Source organism: Oryctolagus cuniculus, chromosome 6 (genome assembly GCF_051225735.1).
Source record: "Oryctolagus cuniculus isolate XC-2025 breed Fujian yellow rabbit chromosome 6, ASM5122573v1, whole genome shotgun sequence".
NCBI classification, from domain to species: Eukaryota; Metazoa; Chordata; class Mammalia; order Lagomorpha; family Leporidae; genus Oryctolagus; species Oryctolagus cuniculus.
Genome location: NC_142872.1, coordinates 72,723,867 through 72,738,640, shown reverse-complemented (window position 1 = coordinate 72,738,640; position 14,774 = coordinate 72,723,867). Strand labels below are relative to the sequence as shown.

Below are 14,774 nucleotides of genomic sequence, written 5' to 3'. Positions count from 1 at the left end.
AATGTTTAAAACTCAAATTTATACACTTTCTAAGAAATCACATTTTCCCTTATTTTTTCTTTCTCACTGTTAATTATTATTCGTCTTTTCTCAGTTTGAAACCTCTAAGTCATTATTTTATGGAGTTTTTTTTTTTTTTTTTTACAGGCAGAGTGGATAGTGAGAGAGAGAGACAGAAAGGTCTTCCTTTTTGCCGTTGGTTCATCCTCCAATGGCCGCCACGGCTGGCGTGCTGTGGCCGGCACACCGCGCTGATCTGAAGGCAGGAGCCAGGTGCTTCTCCTGGTCTCCCATGGGGTGCAGGGCCCAAGCACTTGGACCATCCTGCACTGCACTCCCGGGCCACAACAGAGAGCTGGCCTGGAAGAGGGGCAACTGGGAAAGAATCCGGCGCCCCGACCGGGACTAGAACCTGGTGTGCCGGCGCCGTTAAGTGGAGGATTAGCCTATTGAGCTGCGGCGCCGGCCCTGAAACCTCTAAGTCATTATTGATACTTTCTGCCTTCTGAAATTCTGCTTCTGTTAAGGCATCATTGCTAGCTCTGTCACAAAATGACACCACAGCTTTATGCTTCATGTTTTTCTGTTTGGTTCTTTCATCTCTCTCTTTTTTTTTTTAAAGATTTATTTATTTATTTGAAAGTCAGAGTTACACAGAGAACGGAGAGGCAGAGAAAGACAGAGAGAGAGGTCTTTCATTCGATGGTTCACTCCCCAGTTGGCCGCAGTGACTGGAGCTGTGCTGATCTGAAACTAGGAGCCAAGACCACCTTCCAGGTCTCCCACGAGTGAGCAGGGGCCCAAGGACTTGGGCCATTTTCTACTGCTTTCCCAGGCCATAGCAGAGAGCTGGATTGGAAGTGGAGCTGCCAGGTCTCAAACCAGCACCCATATGGGATGCTGGCACTTCAGGCCAGGGTGTTAACCTGCTGCACCAGAGCGCCGGCCCCTTTTTCATCTCTTTACTTCATTTTCCGTGAGTCCATATTTTGTCTTGGGTTTTCTGCTAGTCACATCATTCTGATCAGCTGTGAATTCCAGAGCACTTGTCTCTGCCTTTCTCACTTTTTCACTCTCTTCTCATAGCCCCAGGCCTAGACTATGAAATCAATTGGAATGTGACTTGTTGAACAGTGTATGATTCAATGGTACAATGTCTATTTGGTACAATTAATTTTTAAGGATGGAAATGAGGCCACTGGTGTTTGGGTGATCCCGACTTCAGATCCAGCTGCTAACTTGCATCCTGCTAAACCTAAAGATTTTTCAGCTTTCCTTAACCTGGTGGAATTTTGCAGGTATTTTATAAAATTCTAACTATTTAAGAATGAAAATGATCAGTGGTTAACTATAATGTTATAAATATCTTTATAACAAATTTAAGAAATGGGAAGAAACTTAAAATCCAGAATTACTTATATGGACTTTTGTAATTTATTTATTTGAAAGGCAGAGTTACAGAGAGGCAGACAGAGAGAGAGTTCCTCTGGTTCACTCCCCAAATGGCTGCAGTGGCCAGAACTGGGCCATTCTGAAGCCAGGAGCCAGGAGCTTCTTTTGGGTCTCCCATAGGCCATCTTCTACTGTTTTCCCAGGCCTTAGCAGAGAGCTGGATTGCAAGTAGAGCAGCCAGGTCTCAAACTGGCACCCAAATGGGATGCAGGCACTGCAAGTGGAGTCTTTTTTAAATGCGTACTCATCTTTTGGAAGAGTACTTGATTTTTTTTAAAGATTTTATTTATTTATTACAGAGGTAGAGTTACAGACAGTAAGAGGGACAGACAGAAAGAAAGGTCTTTCATCCGCTGGTTCACTCCCCAATGGCTGCAACAGAGCCAAGAGCTTCTTCCGGGTCTCCCACACAGGTGCAGGGGCCCAAGCACTTGGGCCATCTTCTATTTCTCTTCCAGGACATAGAAGAGAGCTGGATCAGAAGAGGAGCAGCCAGGACTAGAACCTGCGCCCTTATGGGAAACCGGTGCTGCAGGCAGAGGATTAACCTAGTGCGCCACAGTGCCCGCCCCAGCAGGCAGTATCTTTACCTGCTATGCCACAGCACAGGCCCCACTTACGTGGACCTTTAAAATGCACCTAAATGTACCAGCTTGGAATTACTTTTCTCTTTTTTTTTAATATGTAGAAGATCCTTAGAATATAGGTATACCTAAAAAGTTATGGAATTATAGTCCATAATGTTTTGTGTCCCCAGTGCTTTTAAAGTTGAATAAAAATTAACATGATAAGGATTTGTACCTCAGACATTTAATTTGTTTTTGCAGAGACATTCTCCCTGGGAAACAAGTACGATTTTTTGAACCTTGGGTATGCTCATTTGCATATGAATTAATTGTGCATTCTACACGCTTGCCACTCATCAGTGGTTTCTACAAATTGCTTTCTATTGCAGTGAGAAATGCCAAGAAAATAAAGTATTTTGAGGTAAGTCTTTTTTGGAGAACATTGAATAATCCTGTGATTTTTTTTTTTAGGTTGCCTGAATATAAATGCCTTGTAAAATATGTGATAATGGCATATGTGGTTTTAAAGTCAGTCATATATATGTTTATATATATAAGAAGTTGATATGTGAATAGTAGTTGGATGATACTTAGTATTGTTTTCTGCCTGATTTTTTTTTTTTTTTTTTTTTTGACAGGCAGAGTGGATAGTGAGTGAGAGAGAGAGACAGAGAGAAAGGTCTTCCTTTGCCGTTGGTTCACCCTCCAATGGCCGCCGCACCGCGCTGATCCAAAGGCAGGAGCCAGGTGCTTCTCCTGGTCTCCCATGGGGTGCAGGGCCCAAGCACTTGGGCCATCCTCCATTGCACTCCTGGGCCATAGCAGAGGGCTGTCCTGGAAAAGGGACAACCAGGACAGAATCCGGCACCCCGACTGGGACTAGAACCTCGTGTGCCAGCGCTGCTAGGTGGAGGATTAGCCTATTGAGCCGCGGCACCGGCTGCCTGATTATTTTTTTACAACTTTATTTAATTATTGGAGAGGCAGAGTTACAGAGAGAGAGAAAGGTTCTCCATCTGCTGGTTCACTCCACAAATGGCTGCAATGGCTGGAGTTGGCTGATTAGAAGCCAGGGGCTTCCTCTGGGTTCCCCACGTGTGTACTTTCCCAGGTTATAAGTAAGGAGCTGGATTGTAAGAGGAGCAGCTGGGAACTAATTGGCGCCCATATGGGATGATGACACTGTAGGTGGAGCCTTAGCCTACTATGCCACAGCACTGGCCCTCTGCTTTGATTTTTAAGTACCTGGCTGACTATGGAAGCTTGGCAGGAATTTTCAGGGTGCTGGGACCAGAAGTACTAATATTTCTTGTGAGGTCTCAGGCCCTCTCCAGGTTTAACCTAATCAGGAACTCTGGCATGAGGCTCAGCAACCCAGGCTCTTCTGGTGCCTGTTGAAGGTTGAGAGCCACAAAGGCTCAAGTCAGTTGCAAGAGGAGCCCACTTGCTAATTACAGGCTGAGCAGATTGACTTGGGGCATAGACACATGTTTCTGGAAGATGGTGAAAGATTCATGGATTTAGTTAGGCCCACGCCATTGGCCAGCCATCACCTCCCCCCGTCTCTGTTTCTGATTGGCCTCTGCCTAGAAATGTCCTTGGAGCCCAGTCTCCCTTCCAGTCTGCAGGAGTCATTGAGGAGGTGAAGATAATGATGAGATGAAGACATTGATGAGGTCTCCCCTGTGAAGGGAACGGCCAGATCAGGAATCACCTGTTTGTTGTTCATTGCACTAATTTGCTGTTCTGTTTCTCAGGGAATTAGTCCTAAGAGTCTGAAGCACTCTCCTGAGGACCCAGAAAAGTTTTCTTGTTTTGCTTTATTTGCAAAATTTGGTAAAGAGGTAACTTGTAAATGATTTCTCTTAGTGTTTTCATACGTTATTTTTAAATTAATGTATATTGAAAAAATTCTAGTGGTCATAATTATTTTTTGTTCATTTTTATTTTTATTTATTTGAATGGCAAATAGAGAGAGAGAGAGGGAACTCTTTCATCCACTGGTTCACTTTTCAAATGCCCACAATGGCTAGGATTGGGCCAGGCAGAATCCAGGCATCTGGAACTCAATCCAGGTCTCCATGTGGCTCCAAAGTGCTTGAGCCATCACTGCTGCCCCACTGGATGCATATCAGCAGGAAGCTGAAATCAGAAACAAAGCTATGATTCAAACTCAGACACTCTGATATGGGATGTGGGTGTCCTAAACAGCATTAAAATTGATTAAAAATTGGTTTGCTAAATTTTGCTTGGGAATATGGCCTGGAAACACTAACCTAGAAGTCATTGTACTTCAGAAATCCTCCAAGTTCTCTTAAAATAATTCGGTTGAGTGTTGACAACACAAAATTAAGTAGATTCTTTAGTTTTTCCATAGAGTAAGAATTAATTATTTCAACAAAATAAATGTTCCTGGATCTAGGGATTTATTTGTAAGTGACTTTGTAAGTGGTCTTGTTAGATAAAGGCAACATGTCAATTTTTTGTACTTGAGAATAGGGTAAATATTTTTTTCAAATTGTAGGCCTCTATGCAGTTACACAGCATTGTCTTTTTTTCTCCTTTAGGTATCAGTTAAAATGAAGCAATACAAAGATGAACTTTTGGCCTCCTGTTTGACCTTTGTTCTGTCCTTGCCACATGACATCATTGAACTTGATGTCAGAGCCTATGTTCCTGCATTGCAGGTAGGTACATTGTCTTGAACAAACCTATTTCTTCATCAGTGTTAGGTTTTCTAGAGATGGAAGTATGTCAGCAGGTGCTTACCCAGCAGGGCGCACCTGGCTCAGGTTCTGCTTCTGCAACTTAACTAGTTTTGGAACACAAGACACTTAACTTGGCCTGTCTGAACTTCTCTTCCCAGTTAATGTGAGAGTTAAGCCTTGTGTGTGTGGGAAGTGTGTAGCATACCCTGTCATCTGGGTTGGGGCAGCTTGCTGTCCTCATAATTACTCAAACTGTACCCATTTAACCTTTAACTCTGTCTGGTGGCCCAACAATAGAAAATATATTAAATAGAAACTGCAGTTAATTTTTTTCCCTTCAAATCTAAAATTCCCTGCATTTCAGCTTACTTTGTATTGACATACAGATGGCCTTCAAATTGGGCCTGAGCTATACCCCGCTGGCCGAAGTAGGCCTGAATGCCCTCCAAGAATGGTCAGGACACATCCGCAAGCATGTAATTCAGCCTTACTACAAAGACATTCTCCCCTGCCTTGACGGATACTTGAAGACTTCCACCTCATCAGGTAAGGTTTGGACGGATGGGGATGTGTATTGTAGTGAAGGACCCCAAAAGTGGTGCCCTTTTGTGACAACCCCAGAAACACAGACTCCAGACCAGGTGATGCAAAAAGCAAGAGGCAGTTTTATTTCATTTGTGCAAATGGGCCCTCTGCTGCCGCAAGCAGCGGGAAAGAGAGAGAGAGAGCCCTGAGCAATCATTTCACGCAGCTTTTAAAGGGCAAAACCACAAGATTAACATATTATATGGTGGCGTAAGTTCATTGGGCAACTAGACAGTTGGGCAAAGTACATGGACAAGGGGAGGGGGTCGTAGAGGAAGAGGAACGGGTGGCTACGTGCCTTGCCATTTCTTTGTCAAGCTTGAGCAAGCACAGGGGAGGGGGTATCAGTGGAAAAGTACTAGGTCGAAAGGGCACGACGGGGAGGGGTTGAAACTGTTTGTCTTAAGTTCCTATTTTTCTATTTTATCAAGGCCACTTTTAAGGCGGCTCTTGGCCGCTCCCTTCATTAGTTGTAATGGCAATGTTATAACTGTAGTAGGGACTCCTTGTATTTTACCCTTTTGAAACCTCAAATATGTTTGAACGGTATTTTTTTGACCTCCCCAGTTCACCTTAATATAATTTGAGTAACATGTAATTGAGAAATTAAAACCATTTTTCATTTTACTCACTTATTTTCTAGTAAAGTTTATAAATCTTTAAGGGCTAGAATTCAATGTTAAATATCTTGAGCTTATAATTCCTCATATTATTGCCTTGTAAAAATCTTCTGAGGAATAAATCATGCAGAGATTAAAACCATTAGAAAATTTAATAGTAGTTTTATATTTTGACCTAATTTCACTTGATTTTTATTCTTAAAAATATAACTGAGGAATTACTAATGATAGCCAGTTAAGAAGTTTTTTTTTTTAAAGCCATCTTAGAAGAAATAGGTTTGGAAAAAGATTGAAAGAAAAAAATCATTTGGCCAGGCAAAGATATAACTGATCAAGAAAAGTAGTACCTAAAGTTAGGGGACAGATTTACTTAAGCCAGAATGAAAAAGGACATTGTTCACTCATGCAAGCAAAAAGGAAGATTCAGCTCAGAGGACTCTGAAGTATGTATAGGAAAATTCAAGTTTTGCTGCCTTCAAAGTAGAAATGTAGTGTTAATTTCTGTTTTATGTACATAGGTTATTGTTTTATTGTGAAATCTGAATGTTATTGGCTTGAAAACATTAAGTGAAAGTGTGTGACAGATTCCATTCTCTGTATGGTTTGTGTGATGCTCTCAGTACATTTGCAGAGTTCACGAAGAGTCAGAATTCTGCAAGATTTTTACATAATTCATAATGGCAACGAGTATTTTTAAACTAGTTAATCTTCATAGCATATGTAGACTTGTTTTTTAAAGATTTATTTATTTATTTGAAAGGCAGAGTTACAAAGAGGCAGAGGGAGAGAGAAGTCTTTCATCCACTGGTTCACTCCCCAAATGGCTGCAACAGCTGGGACTGAACCGATCTGAAGCCAGGAGCCAGGCGCTTCTTCTAGGTCTCTCATGCAGGTACAAGGCCCAAGCACTTGTGCCAACTTCCACTGTTTTCCCAGGCCATAGCAGAGTGCTGGATTGGAAGTGGAACAGCTGGGACTCAAATGTGTGCCCATATGAGATTTTGGCACTGCAAATGCTGGCTTTACCCACTATGCCACAGCGCTGGCCCCCATTTGTAGGCTTTAAAAATTCATATTATAGCAGTGGGTATTTGGCACAGTTGTTTAGTCAGCACTTGGGTAATTCACATCTCATATTGGAGTACCTGTTTTCTCTGCTTCTGATTCTAGCTTCTAGGAGGCAGCAGATGATGGCCCCAGTAGTTGGTCCCTGCCACTCTTGTGGGAGACCCAGATTCAGTTGCAGGCTCTTGGCTTTGGTTTGGACCATTGCTGGCTGTTGTGGGCATTTGAGGATTGAACCACCAGATGGACTATAGTTCTCTTTCCCTCCCTCCCTTCATCTCCCTCTCTCTCTGCCTTTCAAAAAAATAGCCAAAAAAAACACCCTATGTAGATATAAAATGAACAAGGGTCACGATTTTATTTAACTCAGCAGTTAATAAGGGAGATAAGGTGTTAGAACTGGTTCCCATAATTTGGATCTAATTATGGGGAAACAGTGAACGAATCCAAATGTAGGGACCCTGTACAAAATTACTGGTGTGTGATTTAGAAAATATCTAAATCATGAAATTCAAGGCACTGCTGAAGAAAATATCCAAATCAAGAAATTCAAGGAACAGTCTAAAAGAGACTAACAGGTCAGGTAAATACAACTTGCAGTTCTGAACAGGAAACACTAGGCTCAGTGCTGGGTTCCTGACTATGTCTGAGGAGTTAACTGTCACTCATGTCTCAGTTTTGGAGTGTCACTCATGTCTCAGTTTGAGTGGCTGTGCAATAGTGTCCCTGTGGGGAAGCCACACTAAAGAATTCAGTGGTGGTGGTAATGCATCACGTTGGTAACTTCTCAGTTCAGGAAAGCAGTTTTGTGCTGTACTTTCAGGTGTGTGTGTGTGTGTGTGTGTGTGTGTGTGTTTTTTATGGGAAACTTTTATGTGTGTGTTTGATTTATTTTATTTATTTGAGAGGCAGAGTTACAGGGAGAGGGATAGAGAGGTCTTCTAGTCTTCTATCAACTGGTTCACTCCCTAAATGACCACAATGGCCAGAGCTGGACCAATCCAAAGCCAGAAGCCAGGAGCTTCTTCTGGATCTCCTACATGGGTGCAGGGGCCCAACCACTTGGGCCATCTTCTGGTGCTTTCCCAGACACTGAGCAGGGAGCTGGATCAGAAGTGGAACAGCTGGGACTTGAACTAGTGCACCTATGGGCTTAACCCACTATACCACAATGCCAGCCCCCGGTGTTTTTTTGTAAAGATTTATTTATTTATTTGGAAGTTGAGTTAGAGAGAGAATACTTTCATTTGCTGTATCATTCCCCAAATGGCTGCAATTCCCAAGATTGGGCCTGGCTAAAGCCAGGAGCCAGGAGCTTCCTGGTCTCTTATATGGGTGCAGGGCCCTGAGCACTTGGGACATCTGCTACTGCTTTCCCAGGTCTTTAGCAGGGAGCTGCACCAGAAATGGAGCAGCAGGGACTCAGACTAGCACCCAAATGGGATGCCAGCATTTCAGGCAGCAGCTTAATCCCCTATACCACAATGCTGGCATCCCATATTTTTTAATTAGTTTATAATTGCTTCCAGAAAAGTAATAATTTGTAGAGGATATTTAAAACTGTACATATTTTTATTCCTCATTGAACTCTTTTTTAAAAATATGTTACACGGTGCTATGGTTTTGGATATGGTTTCTTTTTTAAATATTTATTTATTTATTTGAAAGTCAGAGTTACATGGTCTCCCACGTGGTTTCAGGGGCCCAAGGACTTAGGCCATCTTCTACTGCCTTCCCAGGCCATAGCAGAGAGCTGGAACGAAAGTGGGGCAGCCAGGACTCGAACCATGGCCCATGAGGAATGCCGGCACTACAGGCGGCAGCTTTACCTGCTACACCACAGCGCCGGCCCCTCCTCATTGCACTTTTACCATGAGAGTTTTAATATCCATTCATAGTTCTTCTTGAATCAGTTATTACTCAAGTTTTACTTCTTTCATCCTAGTTGGCATTTTACTGTAAGAATTAACTTGCCTTTGGAGTCAGTGCTGTGGCAGAGCAGGTTAAGCTGCAACACTGCAGAGCCAGCATCCCATATTGGCACTGGTTCGAGACCTAGATGCTCCACTTCCAATCCAGCTCCCTGCTAATGCACCTAGGAAAGCAGTGAAAGATGGCCCAAGTGCTTGGGCCCCTACATCCATGTGGGAGACCCAAAGAGGCTCCTGGCTTCAGAACAGTTGAGCTGTGGCCATTGAGGCCATTTGGGGAGTGAACTAGTGGATGGAAGATCTCTGTCTCTATAACTCTCACTTTCAAATAAATAAATAAATAAATCTTTAGGGGAAAAAAATAATTAACTTGTTCCTTCCCTCTATTTATTTTTCTAGATTAGTAAAGACTTAAGGATTCTTCCTTTTTCAGAGGGTCTGATCTTTTACCCTTGTGATTGATTTTGAGGCTCATGTTGTCACACACATGGCCTGTTTATGGAAATTGGGTCCTGGCACTGTGACAAGGTGATCTGGGCTCTGTAAGTGCCAGACTGCCTAAGTCCTGCAGTCAGCCACTTTGTAAAGGAGCCACATCACTTTTGGTAGACAGTGGTCTTTAAACATAAGACAACCACTATTAATGCTATTTTTCTAGAAAGTTAATTTTTTAAGTTACAATTTTAATGATTCTAATGGCAATATATTATACTCTCCCTATTGCTCATTAAATGAATGAATGAATACTATTTAATATTGGTTTTTGTTATTGTTGATAGGTGAGACCAAGAATAACTGGGAAGTGTCAGCACTTTCTCGGGCTGTCCAGAAAGGATTCACTGAAGCTGCATTAAAGCAGTTGAAAAAAACAAAGAACATTTCATCAGTAAGAAATCTTTTCTATTTTCTTCGTCATAAATAATATAAAACTTGGGCTTTAATGCTTGTGAAAAGCAGAAAACATTGTTTAAAGTTTTTGCATAGAGATATAATATAGTAGTAATATAGAAATAATTCCAGTGTATTTTTAGGAGTAAAAACATAAAGTATATTAAGGACTTGTTTATTGTCTTGATTCTGTTTTCCTGTTTGTTACTACTGTCAAATGTGTTTGGTATAATGGAATGTGATATGCAAGTCAGAATCCCTATCACATAAATCTGTAAAATTGATTTGTTCACTGGTAAGATCTTAAACAAAAATTTATCAACTTTAGTTCATAACAGATTTTTTTCTTTTTGGTGATAATTTCTTGAGATTAGCTTTGAGATGAGTCACATGATCTGAAAGAAACTATAAACGGAGAAAATCGAGTTAGTTTAGGGAAATGCCTATTTTTTGGTATGAAATAAAAATTAAAAGTTTAAAGATTTGTTTATTTATTTGGAAGTCATTTATAGAGAGAGAATGAGATAGAGTGATAAAGATAGATCAATCAGTTGATCGATTCCATCTGCTGGTTTAGTCCCAAATGACTATAACAGCCAGGGTTGGGCCACGCTGAAACCAGGAGCCTGGAGCTCTATCCAGGTCTCCCATGTGGATGGCAAGGCCTAAGCACTTGGGCCATCTGCTGCTTTCCGAAGTGGATTAGCAGGGAGCTAGATTGGAAGTGGAACATCTGGGACTTGAACTGGCGCTTATATGAGATTCTGGTGTCATAAGTGGTGGCTGTAACCTGTTGCACCACAGCGCTGTCCCCTGAAAAACTTTAAATGTCTCAAACTGATAATGTAATTTCTTCCCACCTCATTATTTTGGGCAACTTTTGGTTGAGACATTGAATAAGACAAGAAATGGCCGGCGCCGCGGCTCGCTAGGCTAATCCTCTGCCTGCAGTGCCGGCACTCCGGATTCTGTCCTGGTTGCTCCTCTTCCAGTCCAGCTCTCTGCTGTGGCCTGGGAAGGCAGTGGAGGATGGCCCAAGTGCTTGGGCCCCTGCACCCGCATGGGAGACCAGGAGGAAGCACCTGGCTCCTACCTTCGGATCGGCGCAGTGCACCAGCTATAGTGGCCATTTGGAGGTGAACCAATGGAAGGAAGACCTTTTACTCTGTCTCTCTCACTGTCTAACTCTGCCTGTCCAAAAAAAAAAGGCAAGAAATGACTGTTGAAATTTCTTAATTTTTTCACACATAAACAAGGCATTACTTAAGTGTATCTCTAGTTTGCAAATATAATGTTCCCTGGGATGGTGGTTCTCTAAATGTGGACTCCTGGGGCTCACAGGTACAAGGCCAATGCCAGTTTGACTGTGTTGACGTTTGCACTGTGGTGTCATGGTGGGTAGCACTGCTGTTCCTTGGCACTTTGTTGATGCTTGCCCTGGGCCCAGGTGTTTTTAGCACTGTGGTGAGGCCGGAAGCTGTGTAGAGTGGGCCTGCTGCCAGTGAAGCATGGAGCTGTCTATAGGAAGAGCCCAGAACCACAGCGCCATTTGTACTTGAAACAACAACTGACAGCCATACCCTAGTCGTTCAGACTTGGTTAGTCAGCAGATGTTGTCTTTCAGATGAACAGAGTGACACCTGCCATTTCAGGAAAGCATCTCTTGCCAATATTAAAGTTCAAGCTTTTAAGCAGAAATTAAAATTTTGAGAAATATGTAGCTATTATAGTGGTTTGTTAGCTTCTTCATATTTAAGAAATTTTTCTGATCAGATTGGGGGCGATGTTAACAAATGTAATGTTTTTGCATGTACAACAAAAGGTGTCATCTTGTAAGATCTGCATAATCCAATGATACATTATTTTCAAATGAGCAATACATGATGGTAACATTGTGCATAGGCAAATAGTCCATTCAAACTGCAAAATAAAGCAGTGGATTTTTAATGTGAAAAAGGTATATACAGTTCATTGTTAGGTTTCAGATTATACAGTGTAACTAACCTTTAAGAAGTTACCCTGGTGCAATTTTGTTGTAATATCAGAGTAGTCACAATTATCTCAGTACCCTACTGTGGTGCTCCTCTCTCTTCCAGCCAGCATCACCAGAGCTGTCTTTAGCAGCAAGCACAGAGATTACGGGAATGTGAAACCAGGGCCACCCTACTGAGGTTTTTGTTTATTTGGAAGAGTGATTTTTCATAAGAGAATGTAATGTGTTAATATGCAGTGAGTTTAGTATTTTTAAATAAAAACCATTTGTAGACTTCTTAAGTTTAATTTCTAATGTGATAAATGTTTGTAAGTACAACCCACATAAATAGAAGTTCACTGGGACTTCTTGCTATTCCTTAAGATGAAAAGAGGTTTTGCCAAAACATTTGGAACCTCTGGCCTAAGAAATGAGCCCCCGGCTGCAAAACCGAAAGGGATGTGACCTCTTCCACGAGGTCTGCAGTCTCATTATCAGCCCTGCTCTGTGGGATATAATTAACCATTAGGAGAGGGTGGTAACCTAGTGTTTGTTTCTTCTCATCTTCTCTTTAATTTTTAATGCTGTTATCACATGTATCACATATATCCTGTTGTTCAAATTTACAGAATGAAGCACTGTCTTTAGAAGATATAAGAATTAGAATAGTACAAATGCTTGGATCTCTAGGAGGACAAATAAACAAAAATCTGGTAACAGGTAAACTTCCCTTTAAGATAAGTTAACCTCTGGACATATTTGTCCTTTGATTAGAGTGTATGCAGATCACAGTTTATTCCTATTTGTGATTTACATATTTTCAAATAAGATTCTAAAAAGCAGTATTCCTCTGATGAAATACTTTGTACCCATATAATCAGAATAATTTTATCGATAAGGGAGAAAATGTTCTAGCTTTGTTTGTTAAGTATGCTTTCCCTTTTGAGGCATAATCTAATCGGATGTTCTTTTTGTATTACACATTATGTCAGAGGAAGGCAAATTAGTCTTTTGTAAACCTAGTTTTAATATTCAGATATTTTTAGATTGTTTTATCATGATGAACATTTTTTGGTTAGTAAAAATTCATCTGTTTCTTACTTTTGAAGTTGTTAAATATACCAGTGACTTTTGGTTATTTAGGGAGTTGGAGCTTATATTTGGAAAGCAAATATTTTGAGTAGGAGATTTTTAATAGAAATATTGTTCATTTCCTGTTTTCTGCAAAGTACCTAAGTGATTATCACTGAAATTGGATGTTAAACATTCCACTTTGTTAGACTTGGTTAACAGTAATTTTACATTAAGTTAAATTCAGAAATAGTATGTTGGTCATTTCTATTGTTGTAATTACATATCTGAAGCAAAACTAAAAGGAAAGATGGAGGTGGGTGTGTACCCTAGCAATTAAGACTCTGGTTAAGATGCCCACATCCCACATTGGAATACCAGGGGTCCATAACCTGTTCCGCCTCCTGCCTCTAGCTTCCTGCTGCTGCAGACACCGGAAGACTGCTGTGATGGCTCAAGTAACTGGGTCCCTGCCACCCACTTAGGAGACTGAATTTCTGGCTCCTGGCTTCTGCCAGGCCTAGCCCAGCCCCTGCTGTAGGCATCTGGGGAATGAGCCAGCAGATAGGAACTCTCTCTCTTTCTCTGTTTCTTTCTGTCTCTCTGCTTCTCTAATAAATACATTTTTTTTTGAAAAAAAGGAAAAGTGAATAACATATACAAAAGCATTGTGGTTTAAGTAATGAGGGTTGTTATAAGACTTTTAATGGAAAAATATTATTCTTAAATCTTTTTGACAGCTGCATCTTCTGATGAAATGATGAAGAAGTGTATGGCCTGGGATGTGGAGAGAAGGCTTGGCTTTGCAGTGCCGTTCAGAGACATGAAGCCTGTCATTCATCTGGAGGGGTTCTTGCCTCGGGTCACAGAATTAGCCCTTTCAGCTAGTGACAGACAAACCAAAGTACTTTTAGTTTTGCATTTCATTCATTATCTAGAGTCCATTGCTTTTAAAACATACTGGCTATGTCATCGATGCTAGTGTCATTAATTTTTGTTTTTTTGGTAATATAGTAATTAGAAAACTCACTTACTAGAAGTTGGTGTCAGGGCCAATGTTATGGCACAGTGGATTAAGTTGCTGTCTGTGATTATGACATCCCATATCAGAGCTTGGGTTCAAGTTCTAGATGCTCCACTTCCAGTTCACCTCCATGATAATGTGCCTGGGAAAGCAGTGGAAGATTACCTATGTACCTGGACCCCTGCCACACATGGGAAATCTGGATGGATTTCCAGGCTCCTGGTTTTAATCTGGTCCAGCCACAGTCATTGATACCATTTGGGGAGTTAGTTGATGGAAGATTCTCTCTCACTCTTGCTCTCTCTCCCTGTAACTCTTCCTTTCAAATAAATAAATCTTAAAATAAAAAAAGGGAGTAGGAGTCATTGATAAATAAAAGTTAAACATAAATCATTTTAATAGAAAATAACCTTGCAGGCCGGCGCTGCGGCTCACTAGGCTAATCCTCCAGCTAGCGGCGCCAGCACACCGGGTTCTAGTCCCGGTTGGGGCGCTGGATTCTTTCCCGGTTGCCCCTCTTCCAGGCCAGCTCTCTGCTGTGGCCCGGGAGGGCAGTGGAGGATGGCCCAAGTGCTTGGGCCCTGCACCCCATGGGAGACCAGGAGAAGCACCTGGCTCCTGCCTTCGGATCAGTGCAGTGCGCCGGCCGCAGCGCGCCAGCCGTGGCAGCCATTGGAGGGTAAACTAACGGCAAAAAGGAAGACCTTTCTCTCTGTCTCTCTCTCTCACTATCCACTCTGCCTGTCAAAAAAAAAAAAAAAAAAAAAAAAAAGAACCTTGCAAAACATAAATATACAAAAAGTATTTTTTTAGGAATTATCTATTTTATGTATTTGAAAGAGAGGAAGAGAGAGAGCTCCCATCTGCTGATTTACTCCCCAAATGGTCTCAA

The 14,774-nt window shown here is 41.6% G+C and overlaps 1 protein-coding gene across 10 annotated transcripts in view; it reads left to right on the top strand.

The window, feature by feature from the left end:
- PRKDC (protein kinase, DNA-activated, catalytic subunit) overlaps nt 1-14,774 on the top strand; it is a 177,743-nt gene that overhangs the window by 24,322 nt on the left and 138,647 nt on the right. For 8 of the 10 annotated variants that reach the window (XR_011389983.2, XR_016235620.1, XR_016235617.1 and 5 more), the window contains exons 17-24: nt 1,183-1,298; nt 2,280-2,439; nt 3,776-3,862; nt 4,586-4,705; nt 5,113-5,272; nt 9,707-9,813; nt 12,417-12,507; nt 13,599-13,762. Coding sequence is in view for 5 of the 10 variants with exons in the window: in XM_070076562.2 (XP_069932663.2) it covers nt 1,183-1,298; nt 2,280-2,439; nt 3,776-3,862; nt 4,586-4,705; nt 5,113-5,272; nt 9,707-9,813; nt 12,417-12,507; nt 13,599-13,762 (1,005 nt within the window). In the remaining 5 variants the exon portion in view is untranslated. Of the gene's footprint in view, nt 1-1,182; nt 1,299-2,279; nt 2,440-3,775; nt 3,863-4,585; nt 4,706-5,090; nt 5,273-9,706; nt 9,814-12,416; nt 12,508-13,598; nt 13,763-14,774 lie in introns of all 10 variants that reach the window. The other 2 variants (XM_070076566.2, XM_089335204.1) reach the window with 2 other exon arrangements.